This window comes from Echinops telfairi, unplaced genomic scaffold (assembly GCF_000313985.2).
Source record: "Echinops telfairi isolate 266 unplaced genomic scaffold, ASM31398v2 ScPeMD7_7417;HRSCAF=8455, whole genome shotgun sequence".
Lineage (NCBI taxonomy): Eukaryota > Metazoa > Chordata > Mammalia > Afrosoricida > Tenrecidae > Echinops > Echinops telfairi.
In genome coordinates this window covers 4,083,031-4,098,381 of record NW_022111317.1, presented here as the reverse complement: position 1 = coordinate 4,098,381, position 15,351 = coordinate 4,083,031, and the positions used below count along the sequence as shown (strand labels likewise).

Sequence of the window (15,351 nt, the reverse complement as noted above, 5' to 3'; positions counted from 1 at the left end):
GGGTCAAGAAGTCACATCAGGATTCAGCAAGCAGCCGCTTCTGCAGGCTGATGAGGGGCCTCGAACGCGCTGCGGGCGGCGGCGGAGGGCCTCGTCTCGCGGGGCCGTGGGAAAGGAGCTTTAGGGAGACAGGCGGGGCCGCCGCGGCCTCATTCCTTCACGCCCTCAGCCTCGCCCCGGCCGCGTCGCCAGGCTGCCCACAGCCGAGGCGGTTCCCGTCGGCCCGACGTCTGCGCGCAGAGCTCGAGGCCTGGTGGGCGGGGCGAAGCCCAGTGCGCAGGCGCGCGGGGCAGGTGGGCGGGGAGACGCCCAGTGCGCAGGCGCGCCGGGCAGGTGGGCGGGGAGACGCCCAGTGCGCAGGCGCGCGGGGCAAGTGGGCGGGGCGCACTCGCGAGGGCGGGAAAGGGTGCCCTTACGCGCGAAGGTCGAGGTCCCGGGGCGCTGTGGGGGCTCTGTGGAGTCCGCGGGCCCCTAACCTCGGGAGGAAGCGTCGCTGCTACTCTCCAAGCACCATGGAGGGGACGGCCGTGGCCATCAGCGAGGTGATGCCCTGAAGAAGGGAGAGAAAGCCGCGAAGGAGACTTTATGAAGAGAGGGGCGTCCTGAGGCGTTGGGGTGGGATGCGGGTTGGGAGGGGCCTTCCGTGTGACCTGACTTGAAGTTGGGAAGGAAGACCCGGAAGTGACGATCACCATGCTTCGTGAGGTGTTGTGAGGAGCAGGGAGGCGCTTGGGGAAGGAGAGCTGACCCAGGTCCTGTGAGGAATTTGGTTCAGTTGAGGGAAAGGCCCAGACCCAGGCGCCAGGTGCCGTGTCTCTCACACGGGATTGGGTGACCCCCACCCTCACCCCCGTTTACAACTGAGGAAACGGAGGCTTAGGCGGCACCAGACACTTCCGGTTAGAGCCAGGCTGCCAGCTGTTTTCCACCCATGCCCGTGCTGGAGAGGAAGGGACATGGACAAGCCTGTGGGGACATTAGGCCCCGAGACAAGTTCAGCCAAGGAGGGAGGGAGGGAAAGCCGTGTTAGACTCTCCCGTCAACCAACTGCGGCGCCCTGGGTCCCAGCTCTGGCTTCGGAGCAGCTGGGTGATTAAATGGGGAGGTTCACAGGCCTCACCCAACACCCATCACACCTCTGATCAGAAATCTGTGCTCTGGAAGGTAGCGCTGAACTCCGGTCGCGTTGGTACAATCCATGACAGCGCCTCACAGTCCTGGCCTTGGGTGCCGTGGAGTTGATTCTAACTCATTGGGACCTTCATTTGTCAACATGGCCATGCCAACTCATAGGGACCCTGTGGGACCGGGAAGAACTGTCCTTGTGAATTTCGGAGACTTTTACCGGAGTAGAAAGCCCAGTCTTACCCCCGTGGAGTGGTTTCGATCTACCGACCTTTCGGATCCCAGCTCAGGGCATGGCCCCAGGGCTCTGTTAGTACCACCGCAGTAGGGTATTCTGGGAAGTAACGTGTAGGGGGCAAAAAATGGCCAGGCCCTTCTCTCAAGGCCCTTCTGAGCTGAGTGGATTTGAACGATTAACCTTTTGATTCCAAGCTAACCGCTTAATCATTGCACCACCAGAGCTCTTTTCACAGCCATTGCCAATGAGGGATCCTGGGCAGATGAGATAGAATCACAGGCTCTGAAGGGTGCTTTGAGACGTTCCAATATTTCCTGCCTTCTTTGTTATCCCAGAAGAAAGTCCAAGAATTCAATTGTTGCATGAACAGACCTAGGTTAGAACCCAAGCCTTCTGACTCATAGGCCAGTGCTTTCATTATGAATAAGGGAAATACAGGAACATCTCAACAGCGAGAGCACAGGAAGGCAGAGAGGGAATATAAAGGAACATGTTATACCGTAGGAAGACGGTTATATTCCAAAAGCCTGCAAACCACTCTTAAAAGCTGTGGTATAAACTAGGATCTTAATAGTCAGGTTTTACTACGATTTTCCTTCCTTAAAAAAATTTTTTTAGGTGCCTTAGTGTGGAAGTGAGAGTTTATTCTGTTCCATGAATAAGAATAGAAGTTAAATCTATGTTTTATTTTGAATTTGTTCTATCAAGGAGTATGTCACCTAGTCGTCTTAGAGATTTGCTCAACTTAAATTATTGTGTGCAGTCCTTACAGAAGATGAGCTTATTATTAGAAATAATAGCTAATATGTATCAAACATTTGCTATATACTATACAGGGTAAGCATTGTGCACATAATTTGTTTAGTTTCAACAGTAGGCTTATGTGGTAGGTTCCTCTCCATTTTTATAGATGAGGAAGCAGGTACAGAGAGGTTAAGTAACTTGCCTGATGTTGATTGCAATGTGGTATAGCAAGGATTCAAACTCAGGCATTAGACTCCAGAGCCATCATCCTTTTTTTTTTCTTCCAGAGCCTCATTCGCAATTGGTATTCTGACTCTCAAATATGTTGATTTAAAAATAAAAAGATTTATAACCAGATGCCACTCTTACTGTGGAGAGAAAAGGAAAAGAAACAAGAAAAACAAACGCCCACTTAATTTTTCCATAATTATTATTTCCAGATGAACTTAACCTGTGGATCAGTCAGTGACGTTTATTTTCTCTGCTTCCTGCCATGTTGGGCACTGTCCTGAATTCCGGTCTCCTTTTATATCACTCCCCTGGATGTTTATTCTGTTTAGACACAATGTGCCTCTTTGAACAAATGTAAAGTTCACATTTTACAAGCAATAATATTATATTTTTAGGAAATTAGAGTTCTTAATTTAACTATCACAGTTTTATTATTATCTTGATTTCTAAAGAAGATTGTGCTTTCTTTGAATTGTACCCTTTTCAGATTCTGAGATATTTAATAATTCACTGGAAATGTGAAACAGCAGGAGTATCAAAGAAAGCATTGCTAGAAGGACAGCTAGTGATTTCCACAGAAGCATTCACTTCAAAGCACCATGCAAATGTTCTTCATTGCGTAACAACTAGTAAGTGGGAGAAGGAAAAATATTCATTTTTTAAAATCTTTGTTTCATCATGGTCTATAGTTTATTTTAAAGTTTCAATTAGTCATAATCTTTTATCACATCAGTCTGGAATTGTTCATAGTTTGAAAACTTAAATTATTATTTAAGTGTCTGTTGGTAGATTTGCAAATGTGTCACATAGGAAAGGTGAGTAGAAAGACTCTTATTCTTTATTTTACTGACTTAAGGTAAAATTACTCAGAAACAACCTTACTCGTGTTCTTGTTTTCAACGGGCTCACAGTAAAAGTATATTGCGTTGAGTTTTACCTCTGTTTTTTGTTTGTTTCTCAAGACGTTTGGTGGTTGCAAAAGAACCAAAAATAAGTTAGAGGGAAATATGTAAAATGATAAACAGCTTCTATGTTGGCTCCTGACTTGTAGTTGGTTTGAAGATAAATACTTCTTTCATTTGCTCTTAACTATTGTTCTTTTGTCATTTTCTTTTTACTTTTGAAGGGACGCTGAGGCATTGAGTTATCTCTGGGACACCTAACTTTCTTGAACTAGCGATAGCTCTTTTGTTTCTCTCATGCATGTGTATGTGTGTGAGTGTATGAGTACAGCTTTTTGAAGGATATATCGGAATGAAGTCCCATCGGCCTAACAGGGGTCACCGTGGGTTCCTGCTGAGACTAGATAGTATATCAGGTTCTACAAGACGTTTGCACACCTGAACTGAAATGGCCTGTCTTCTCTTTGTCTACCTAGCTTTAAACATCTTTAAAGAAAGGTATCATTGGTCGGCCTGATGTTAAGTTATATGAATTCCATCTGGCTATATGCAGGTTTCTTCATGAAATATATGCTTAGCTACCTGGCTCGGGTGATTATTGGTCTACATATTGTTGCATTTACTTGTACATTGAAGCTTATCCAATAAACTGCAGGCAGGGGTTGATTTCACTTACAGCAAAGCGCTTGAGCCACAATAGTTAATTAGAAAGAAACTAATTTTTGAATTTATTGGACTCCTTCAGCTCACATAGTATAAGGACATCTCTCTTTGTTTTTCATAACTCTGATAGTGATATAGTTACTTTTATTATTTTTTTTGGTTGAAGAAAGATGATACATGTTTGTTACAATACATACCAATATAGAAACATTATAGAAAGTGAGACTTTCCATTATCTTACCTCTTGAGATAGCATTTATATTTAGTATATATTCTAATTAGAAATTTTATGTGTTCACAATTGCTATATTAATTAAAAATAGAATTATACTATATCTGTGGCTATGCCATGTGCTTTTTAGTAACTTCATACTTGGAATACAGTATTTCATATTTCATAGTATATAGAGATAGACTTAATTTTTTTAATGGAAAAAATATTTAAGGACTATATATATTGGTGGCTCAAACCCACTAGCCACTTTAAGGCAGAAATGAGGCTGTCTGTTTCTATAAATATTTACAGTCTCAGAAACCCTATGTAGGGTCACTATGAGTCCAGATCAACTCCATGGGAGTTGGTTTTGTTTTGTTTAATTTAATAAAAAGTATACACATATATGTGTATTTACACATGTATAAATATGTATGTGTACACGTATACGCATGTACATTCATTTCTTTAATTTTAGACCTACTCAAAGTTATACATAATCATGGTGTGGATATCTTTGGGTTTGTTTACTTGAATTTCATTGAGTTTCTTGTAAGTGTAGATTCAGGTCTTTCATCAAATTCAGGTAGTTTGGGGCCAACTCTTATTAATGTTCATCTTTTTGTCTCCTCCTTCTGAGGTGCATAGACCATGTAAGATGATCGGCTTGATGATACTCCCTAAGTTCTCTTAATTCTGTTCAGTTTTCCTCATACCTTTTCCTTTTGGTCTTTAGATGCAGTAATTTAAGTGGTGTCCCATCTTCGAGTTTGCATATAGTCTGCCACCTCAGATTTGATGTTGAACGCCCCCATCATTCCTTTCAGTTACTGTACTTTCCAGCTCTAAAATTTTGGGGGGTTCCGTTTTATAGTTTTTATGTCTCTATTGATATTCTCATTTAGTTCATAATCTTTTTCTTGATTTTCTTGAATTTTTTCCCTCACGTTTTCCTTTAGCTCTTTGAGCATGTTTAATGCTGTTTTAAGATTTTTGTTTACTAAGTCCATTATCTCCAGTTCTATAGGGATAGTGTCTGTTGTTTTGCTCTTCTATCTGAACCACCCTTTTCCTTTCTTTGTGTGCCTTGTTATTTCTTGTTGAAAGCAGGATGTTTGACTATTATAATGTGGTAAATCTGGAAATCAGATTCTTCCCCTCCCTCATAATTTGCTGGGTTCCCCTCACCCCTTTGTTATTAAATTGTTGAAGGCTGTAGTAGCCTTGTTTATGTAGTAACTTCTTTCCTGGATGCTTATACACATTCAAGCCTTTGTTCCTTAGCTTATGCTCAGCTAGTGTTTTAACGTAGTTCCTTTAGTGTCAATAGAACAGAACCTGAGCCTGTCATTGAAAATTGTCTTTATGTTGGGGCTCTCCTTCAACATTTAGCTAGGCTTGCAATGATCGAGGGACCAGGCCAAGATAAAAAAAGAGAGTCTTCTAAGGCAGTAATTGAGCACACATCTTGCCCTAAATATATGCGTGCCTTGCTCAAGTTTTCTATATGCAACATGCTTCGGAAAGCCATAATTTCCAAGAGAGACTTTCCCACTTCTCTGTCTCCTCTTTAGGTAACTATTGTACACTTTTATTATACTCCAGCCTAATGTTTCCCCAAATGGGTGATATTGTCCCTGGGGGTGCTGGGAGACACGTTACCCCGGATTATGGGCTATAGAACAAATGCTGTGCATTGCTAGGGAACCCTGAGTAATTTTTTTTCCTTCTGAAAAAGGAGTGGTAGGTCATATACGTTTGGGCGCCTATGCTATAGCTCCAAGTGGCTACAGGCAATTGCAGCCTTTAGGTGTTTCCTGTAGCCATTCAGCCGTTCATGAGGGCTGAGATATGCTAAAATATGAGGGGCCTATGAAAAGTTTGTGGAAAAATGGAACTAAAAGATCATGGATGTTTTTCTCATGAACTTTTTGAAGCCCCATTATAGATCTGAGTAGAATGCCTTTCCGTCCTTAGGCAGCTCCCAGAGAGATTCGAATAGACATGCACAGAAATTTGTGGATAAAGTCTTCCCTGTTCCCTTTAGAGCCAGAAATCCAGCTCCTTACTGGGTGCCTGGGTGCCTGCTTCAGCTTTTAGAAGACTGCTTTAAAAATAATAATTTAGAAACTATCAATTGTTCCTGTGAGAGGGAAGGTGGGAAAGGGAGGGGCAAAAATGAGGAGCTGATATCAAGGGCTCAAGTAGAAAGAAAATGTTTTTAAAATGATGATAGCAACACATGTACAAATGTGCTGGACACAATGGATGGATGTATGGATTGTGATAAGAGTTGTACGAACCCCCATAAAATGATTAAAAAAAAAAAAAGACTGCGTTGAGCCCTAAAGCAGCGGTTCTCAACCTGTGGGTCGTAACCCCTTTGCGGGTTGAAGGACCCTTTCACAGGGGTCGCCAAATTCATGACAGTAGCAAAATTATAGTGATGAAGTAGCAACGAAAATAGTTTTATGGTTGGGGGGTCACCACAACATGAGGAACTGTATTATTAAAGGGTCGCAGCATTAGGAAGGTTGATAACCACTGCCCCAAAGGGTTGGGAGCAGGTGAGTAAATAAACAAAGCTTTCCCACCGATTAGATGGTAGTGGACCTTTTCAGTCAGGGAAACGCAGGTCCTTTGGTTCTTGGGAATTTTCCCTTGCATTCTCTGTTTTGTTTTCCTAGAACTTCTATTATTTATATATTTAAGTGTTCTTCCTTTAATTCTTTTCTCTCCTATTTTAAAAATGTCTTTTACTTTCTAGGCAATTTCCTCAAGCTTTTCATCTAGTCTTTGATGGATGTTTGCATTTCTGTTGTCAGTTTGTATTTCCAAGAGCTCTTATTTTCCTCTCTCTTAATGTTTCCTTTTTTTATAGCATACTGCACTTGTCTCAGTTACCATATCTTATCTTTCTGAGCATACTAAAGGTTTATTTTTGAGTTTTTATCTGTCTCTGCCAAGTTCCTATTTCCTTCATATTGCTTTTTTTTTTTCTATTTAGTTTGGCTTCTGTTTTTCATGTTAGAAGCTTTCTTAAAATTCTGGGTCGTCTGCTTATTGTTAAGAACTGGAAACAAACAAGCAAACAAAAAAAGAATTGGAAACCAAAAAGCTGATTGTATATTGTGAGTTACCAAAGCATGATCTGACTGGGCTTTCATTGGAGAGAAATCCCACTTCCCTCAACATCAGTGTCTTTGTTCTTGGGGTGACTAAGTGTTCCATTCTCTTAGCAAGAAGGTAAGAAGCCAGGCTGCTGGCATTCTGGGAGTCAGGGAGCAGAGGGTTTGGGGTATCTCAGCATTCACTTTCTAAGTCCACTCAGTCCACCTGTTTTAGTCCAAGGGCCCACACTATCATTTTCAGAGAATAAATTTCCCCTGCCCTCAGGTTATGAAGGGTCAGTCCCTAGAATTCTGAGTGGAGAGGGAATATGGATATTTAATGACTTCTTAAATTCATTTTTAAAAACTGACTCTTCCTCCTTATATTAGTTCCCATCCCACTCTTATTTGCAGCGCTTTCAATACTACTCTTCTTGAGCCCTGTGGGAACTTTACTGTATTGGGGGTTATTTCTTGTTCTCCTCTACTTTCTCAGGCCTGCTAAGTCCCTTTTCAACAGTCCAGCTTTTATTGTACCAATCTTATTGCAATTACCATTGTCTCTTATTCTCTTTCCTTGCGAGCTTATACCTGAAAAATTACTACTTTGCTATTGTTTTATTTAAGTTTCAGTGGGGAGTAAAAGTAGATGTGGGTGTTCAAGATGCCTTCTTTACCTGGAAATGTGGTGCTTTAAAATGTTGTTTGATATCAGTGATAATGAAGAATTGCTAATTTTATTACTAGAAGAATCCATCTATCCCTCCCAGGGGGGCAAACAACAGAAACTGTGGGGGAAGGGAGACAGCGGTTGGTGTGAAGATATGAAAATAATAATAATTTATAATTTATCAAGAGGTCACAAGGGTGCGGGGGCGGGAGATAACAAGGGCTCAAAGAGAAAGTAAAATATTTATGAAATAATGATGACAACATATGTACAAATATGCTTGATATAATTGATGTACGGATTGTTATAAGAGCTATAAAAGGCCCCAATAAAATGATCTTTAAAAAAATAAAGAATCCATCTATAAAAAAAACAAGAGATGACTAGTTTTTCTTTATCATAAATTATTGAAGGCCTTAACACATAGGATTATTTAACTCACAATTTTGAAAAATGCTGAGCTATCGGGTGTTCACATGTTTTATGGAAAAGAGTTTTGTAGCCATCTAAATCTGGGAAATCCTGTTAAGATAAAATGGATATATTTGCCACAGGTTTTCCCAGAACCTTCAATATGCTAGGATGGAGTGTGAATCTTTAAAAATATACTATTGTGTATAACATTTTCCAAACATATTTGACTTCACAGCTCTTTGGCCATTTTGAAGAGTGTTGTTGCTTTATAAAGAGTGTCCTGTAGATAGGCCTCTGCTTTGCATCTGAAGGATGGTGTTGTGTGCCATCTAGCCTATTCTTACTCATAGCAGTCCACGTGCCAGTGTAGAACTGTCCCACAGAGTCTTCTAGGCTCTCACCTTTATGGAAGAAGATTGTCAGGTCTTTCTCCTGAGAAGCTGTGGGTGGGTTTGAAATGCCAACCTTTTGGTTAGTAAGTGTGGTATCACCAAGAGCTCATTCTCTGAAGGATAGCGCTTTGTTACTTTAGTACAGATGCATCAGGAGCTTAGCTGAAACTTGAGGGCTGGATGGAGTGTGGAATAGACAGTGAGCTTGGTTTTCCCAAGCTCATTCACCATAGTGGCCTGCTTTCAACAACTGTTGATAGAATAGTTAAGTCAAAGGGGAGAGGATGTTAGAGATACAGTGTGAAATGTGCAATTGAGAAACATGGGACACCCTGTGAGAGGTTGAACTAGTGCTTCTTTAAATGTACTGTTGCTATCATTAGATGCCTCTGAGGCAGTTCAAACTCCGTAACCTTGTGCACAACAGATTAAAACCCTGCTTGGTCCTGCATTATCCCCATAAACCTTGCTGGGTTTGAGACCATCTCTGAATCCAGTGTTCTAGCTCCTTACACATCCTGGAGCAGGTCTGTCACTACCCATCATCTTAGTCTTAATGGAACACTCTTTTTGATGTTAGGACCAGTGTATGCCTCAGGGAACACTAAACAAACACATGCACTGTGCTGCTTGGGCTTAGGCAGTTAAAAATATGAATCACTTGTTTAGACTCTTTCAAAACTCTGAAGATCTAGAGCTGTACCCTTCAGTAGAGTTTGTGTGTGTGTGCACACGCGCTCGCGTGTGCGCGCGCACGATGATGGAGATGTTCTGTCTCTGCGTTGCCCAGTACAATAGACATTAGCTACATTAGTGATTGAGCACTCGAAACATAGCTAGTGCAACTGAGGACCTGAACTCAATACATTTAAATAACGGTGCCTTGGTGGCACAGTGGTTAAGCACTTGGCTGTTCACCAAAAGGTTTGTGATTTGAATTCAGGAGCCACTTCATGGAAGAGAGGACCTGGAGGTCTGATTTGGTAAAGGTGACAGCCTAAGAAACCCTTTGAGAATAGTTCTACTCCGTCCTATAAGGTCCCTAGGGTTAGAAATTGAAATTGCCACATGTAGCTAGCTAGTGGCTTGTTGTACTAGACAGCACACATTTAAAAACATGCTCTCATCCTAATTCAGAGATTCTTAAGTCTTTCTCCCTGTATCCCTTGGGGGTCTGTTCCCTTTCACCAACCCCAAGGGTGATTGCGCTAAATATTCTTAGGTTCAGATTTAGAACTCTGGGTTCAAAAATTCTTAACCTGATTGTCCAGTAAATATTTGCCAGTTAAGAGTAAATCTGGTTAGGAGATCCCTAAGATTCTAATTGCATCTTGTACTCAGGTTACTGGCTGTAACTTGCAGTCTTCCTGTAGACTTTCCTATCAGTACTGTCTCAGCAGCTGTGGTGGTGGCTCAATGGTTAAGTGTTTTGCTACTACCCAGAAAATGGGTGTTTCAAACCCACTAGCCATTTCACAGGAGAAAGCTGTGGCAGCTGCTTCTATAAAGATTACAGCCCTGGAAACCTGATGGAGTAGTTCTGTTCTGCCCTACAAGATTGCTGTGAGTTGGGATTGACTTGTTGGCCATGGATTAATTTTAGTTTGGAATAATAGAAGCTAAAGAGTTAGTCCTGGGGTTGCATATAGGTGAGGAGTTTGGGTTATTCCTTTTATTTATTTATTTATTTTTGGAGTTTGGGTTATTCTAAGAAGGTATTTAAACCCTACTCACTGGTCCTGCCCCATCCTCCCAATTGTTGCCAATCTACCTCGTTAAGAATCTGCCTCTTTTTTGTTGACTCTCTACTAAGCATGATGTTTCCCTCCAGGGACTGGTCCCCCTGATAACATTTCTGAAGTATATTTGATGAAGTCTTGCCATACCCACTTCTAAGGAGTATTCTAATTGTACTTCTTTCAAGATGGCTTTGATTGTTTTCTGGCAGTCCATAGTGAGGTGAAAAAGTCCAAACCCATTGCTGTGGAGTTGACGCTGACTCCTGGGGACTGTATATATAGGACAAAGTAGAACCGCTCCATAGGGGTTTCTAGGCTGTCATTTTTTACAGAAGCCAACTGCCATATTTTTCTCTTGTGGAGCAACTAATGAGTTTGAACTACCAACTTTGTGACTAGCAGCCGTGTGTGTAACCACTATACAGCCAGGGTTCCTGGGACTCATAGTAATGGTGCCTTTTTTTATGTTCTGTATTTTAGGCAGGAGCCTTGGTGGCATACTGGGTTGAGTTGGGTTCTTAACTACCCACTGCTTCTCAGGAGAAAGATGAGGTTTTCTTACTCCCGTAAAGAATTAGCCCCTATCTGTACCAGTGTACATTCTCTGGTCTAGCCAGACTTGCAAGGTAGAATTGGGATCATGATAGTGGGGGGCTGGGGAGGAGCATTTAGGAACTAGAGGAAAGTTGTATGTTTCATCATTGCTACTTCGCACCCTGACTGGCTCGTCTCCTCCCTGAGACCCTTTTGTAAGGGGATATCCAGTGGCCACTGGTACAGATAGGAACTGGAAACACAGGGAATCCAGGGCGGATGATCCCTTCAGGACCAGTGGTGTGAATGGTGATACTGGGAGCGTAGAGGGAGGGTGGGTTGTAAATGGGGAAATGATTACAAGGATCTACATGTGACCTCCTCCCTGAGGGACAGACAACAGAAAAGTGGGTGAAGGGAGACATCGGACAGGCAAGATATGACAAAATAATAATTTATAAATTATCAAGGGTTCATGAGGGAGGGGGGAGCGGGGAGGGAGGGGGATAAAAGAGGACCTGATGCCAGGGGCTTAAGTGGAGAGCAAATGTTTTGAGAATGATGAGGGCAATGAATGTACAAATGTGCTTTACACAATTGATGTATGTATGGATTGTGATAAGAGTTGTATGAGCCCCTAATAAAATGATTAAAATTTTAAAAAGAGGGAACTGATCACAATGGTCTACATATAACCCCCTCCTAGGTGGACGGGCAACAGAAAAGTGGGTGAAGGGAGACATCGGTCAGTGTAAGACATGAAAAAATAATAGTAATTTATAAATTTTCAAGGATTCATGAGGGAGGGGAAAAATGAGGAGCTTATACCAAGGGCTCAAGTAGAAAAAAAATGTTTTGAAAATGATGATGGCAACAAATGTACAAGTGTGCTTGACACAATGGATGTATGTATGGATTGTGATAAGAGTTGTAGGAGCCCCTAATAAAATGATTAAGAAAAAAAAGAATTACAGTCTTGGAAACCCCCACTGAGGCAGTCCTATAGGGTTTCTATGATTGACTCATAATTGACTCCAGAGCAGTGAGTTTGGTATCTTTAAGCAATGTTTTTCAGGCTCTCATTTGATTATTTAAATAAAATACATTAAATTGTTTTATTTGTGACATTTCTTTGTAATCTGTTTCTTACAGTTACTTCTGGAAGGAGTAATTATGATGGCTTGGGCAACAAGAAGTTCGTGAAAGGTAAAGAATTACCCAATTTCCTTGAGGCTTGCCAGATTTGGCAAATGTCTTATTTATCTAGTAGTGCTGTTGCAGAAATACCACAAGTGTGCGACTTCAACAAACAAATATATTCTCCCACAGTGTAGGAAGCTCGAAGTCCTATGAACATAGAGTGCCAGCTCCAGGGGAGGTTTTCTCTCACTGTCAGCTCTGGAGAAAGGTCCTCATCTCTGTAGCTTCTGCGGCTTTGCTCCTTGGAGAGCTCCCTGTGTCTTGCCACCTACTTCACTCTCCTTTAGCTTTCTTGTGTAAGCTCTTATCTAAAAAGAGATACTCCCTACTCACTAACGTAACAAAGACAACCCACTTCCATAGGCATAGAAGTTGGGCTACATAATACATTTTTTGTCGGGGGTGGGGGAACATTTCAATCCATAATAACAAATAAAAATACATAATAACAATTAAATTTAACCATGAGATAAAATGATAATTTTTAATGTAAATATACCCCATGAAATATTTTATCCTGTAATTTACCTGGCAACTCTATTGCAAGATGATTTATGAGACAGTTCTTTCTTATATCAGTGTAGAGACGTAGGGGTGGATGAGATACTACAGGCACTGTAGCTTCTCTGGATACTTGTAGACAATGTCAGCCAAAATGATCCCAAATGTAGGTTCAATGGCCCTGGAGGATACTTTATCTGTAAGTGGTTTTGTCTAGTGTTGATGTGCTTTTCACATGACTTGTCCAAATTGGTGTGCGTGACCTTGGTTTACACAATGTCGTCTTTCCTTTTATTGGAGCATGCTCTGTAAGCTGAAGGGTTAACTTATTTGAAGGAGACCAAAATGATCCAAGAATTGTTGTGCTTTCATTTTTGTTTTTTGTGGCTGTGTGGTTCACAAATACTATCTAGTGCCCAAGTGCCTGTTTGCTCTTAATGAGTGGTTAGTTTACAAAGTTTACAGAATTATTTTTAAAGAAACGTTCCTCAACTAAACTTGGAACACATAAGTAGATTATAGGTTCTTGTTTTAATCCATATTTATTCTTGCCTTAAGAAATAATCCTATGTATTAAGTATGGACCCATAACCAAAACACTACATTAGAAAGGTAATGTCCTAAAATAAATATTTATGAAATGGATTAACTAGCCACTATTATTAGATGCCCTCAAGTTGGTTCTGATCCATCATTACACTATGTACAACAGAACAGAACATTGTCCAGCACCACCCTCGTAGTAGTTCATATGTTCAAGCCCATTGAACATACTCTGGCACTCTATCAGGCAATGTTCCACTGCTATCCACAGGCTTTCAGTATTATCACTGGGCCCCTTTAAATGACAAGTTTCCTAATGCATTGTAAAATGCAAAGCAGTGAAAAATTAAAATTTATATCCAAATTCCCAGGAACCCAATGCTTGTATAAGTCAAAGGACAGTTCTTTGTCTTGGTTACATCAAAGAAAAAGAAGAAACAATTTCTGCAACTCATCTACAAGATGAGTGGCTTCAAAGGCACAAACATTTGGGAAATAATTCTACCATTTGAAACTTTGAGAGTCATTTTTTAGTTTAAGAATGGGGATTTAAAAGTGCTTCCTTGCTGAAGAAAGACTCATCAGATGTAATTCCCTTTGCCTCCGCCTATAAATCTTAGCCTGTAATTCCACTTGCCAGCTGCCTCTAACCTTGGATTCTTAATAGGTTTCAGCTTTTGCTCAGTGATCCTAGTTCTTGTTTAGGTTTTGCTTGGTGAACATACATTTCAAAGCAGGTGGAAAGCAGTAAAAAATAAAATAAAATAAAATAAAATTGAGTTTCTGTTCTTGGCTTACTAACAGAAATTCTATAAGAGCTGAGGTGAATATTCTCCTTTTAGTAGTAATTGCAGTGTTGATTTATTGAGCATTGTCTATGTGCTAGGCCTTGCACTGGGGTACACAAGTTGCGCAGTGAACCACATAGTGGTGAACAAGACAGATACAGTTTGTTCCTTTATGTCTATACCTAAGATATGGTAATCACTCTATTCTGTTTGCTTCAGAGAGAACCATGCCTAGGCCTGTAAGAAAGGGAGACTTAGTTTGCTGTGTGTGAGTTTGTTCTGATTCTGAGACTTGTGGGAACTCTGAATTCAAGTTCTAGAATCATGGCTTCACTACCTCAAAAAGTCATCTAGCCTATTTATCAGCCTTTAGTTACTCTTCTTATTTGGGTCATGCCCTTGGGATGATGCAAAGAATGGAAAGATCATTAATAATGCCACTGCCCCAGTTAATAAGCATAAAGTGCTTTGAAAGCATGAAAATCCATATAAGTCAAAGGAAGTGTGTTATTAGCATTAGGGAGGAGATAGGAGAATTTCCTACAGCATAAACCCATACTTAACATGCCTATGTAAAGAGTGGTCAGATCCTATATAATGCTGCTTTTCCGATGAATATTTGTGAAAGTGCTTTGAAAAAAGTGGAAAGCCATGTAAGTACAAGGGAATGGTTTTACTACTGTTAATACTAGGGAGGAGGGATTGAGTATCATTTATGGAATTATTCCCTACGTATTATGCCAATAGTAATGTCCGACAGTTTGAATCATGGCAACTTAATTTTAACTCAACTGTTTTTTGAGTAGCCCTTTTAAATGCTCAAAGCAATATCATGCATGTTATATCGTCGTCTTATGATAGACTGGGGTGACTAACTCTTTCTGCCAAGTAATCAATAAAAACAACTTAATTGCTTTCGCATCAATTCTGAATGATAGTGACCCTATAAGACAATGTAGAATGTTCCCTTTGGATTTCCCAGGCCATAAATCTTTATGGAAGCAGAAAGCCTTGTCTTTCTCCAGCAGAGAAGCTGGTGGGTTTAAACTGCTGATCTTGTGATTAGAAACTCAACGCAATCCACCATACAAGCAGGGCTCTTTTTATGCAAAAGAGGAACACAATAAAAATGGAGTTATTTGTTCATGATCAGTCATGTAGTAGCTAACTTTAGCCTAAGTCAGGGGTCTTCAAACTATGGACGGTGAGCCACATGCGACCCACCGAGGACATTTATACGGCCCGCCTGGTATTTTCGCCTATTTTGTTTTTTTACTTCAAAATAAGATATGTGCAGTGTGCATAGGAATTTGTTCATAGTTTTTTTTTTTAAACTATACTCC

The 15,351-nt window shown here is 40.9% G+C and overlaps 1 protein-coding gene across 1 annotated transcript in view; it reads left to right on the top strand.

Moving 5' to 3' along the window:
- Positions 1-512: 512 nt before the first annotated feature.
- The window catches only part of CUNH11orf80 (chromosome unknown C11orf80 homolog), an 82,850-nt gene continuing 68,011 nt past the window's right edge, over positions 513-15,351 (top strand). The window contains exons 1-3 of the mRNA XM_045297156.1: positions 513-542; positions 2,826-2,967; positions 12,129-12,182. Coding sequence (XP_045153091.1) covers positions 513-542; positions 2,826-2,967; positions 12,129-12,182 — 226 coding nt within the window. The remainder of the gene's footprint in view (positions 543-2,825; positions 2,968-12,128; positions 12,183-15,351) is intronic.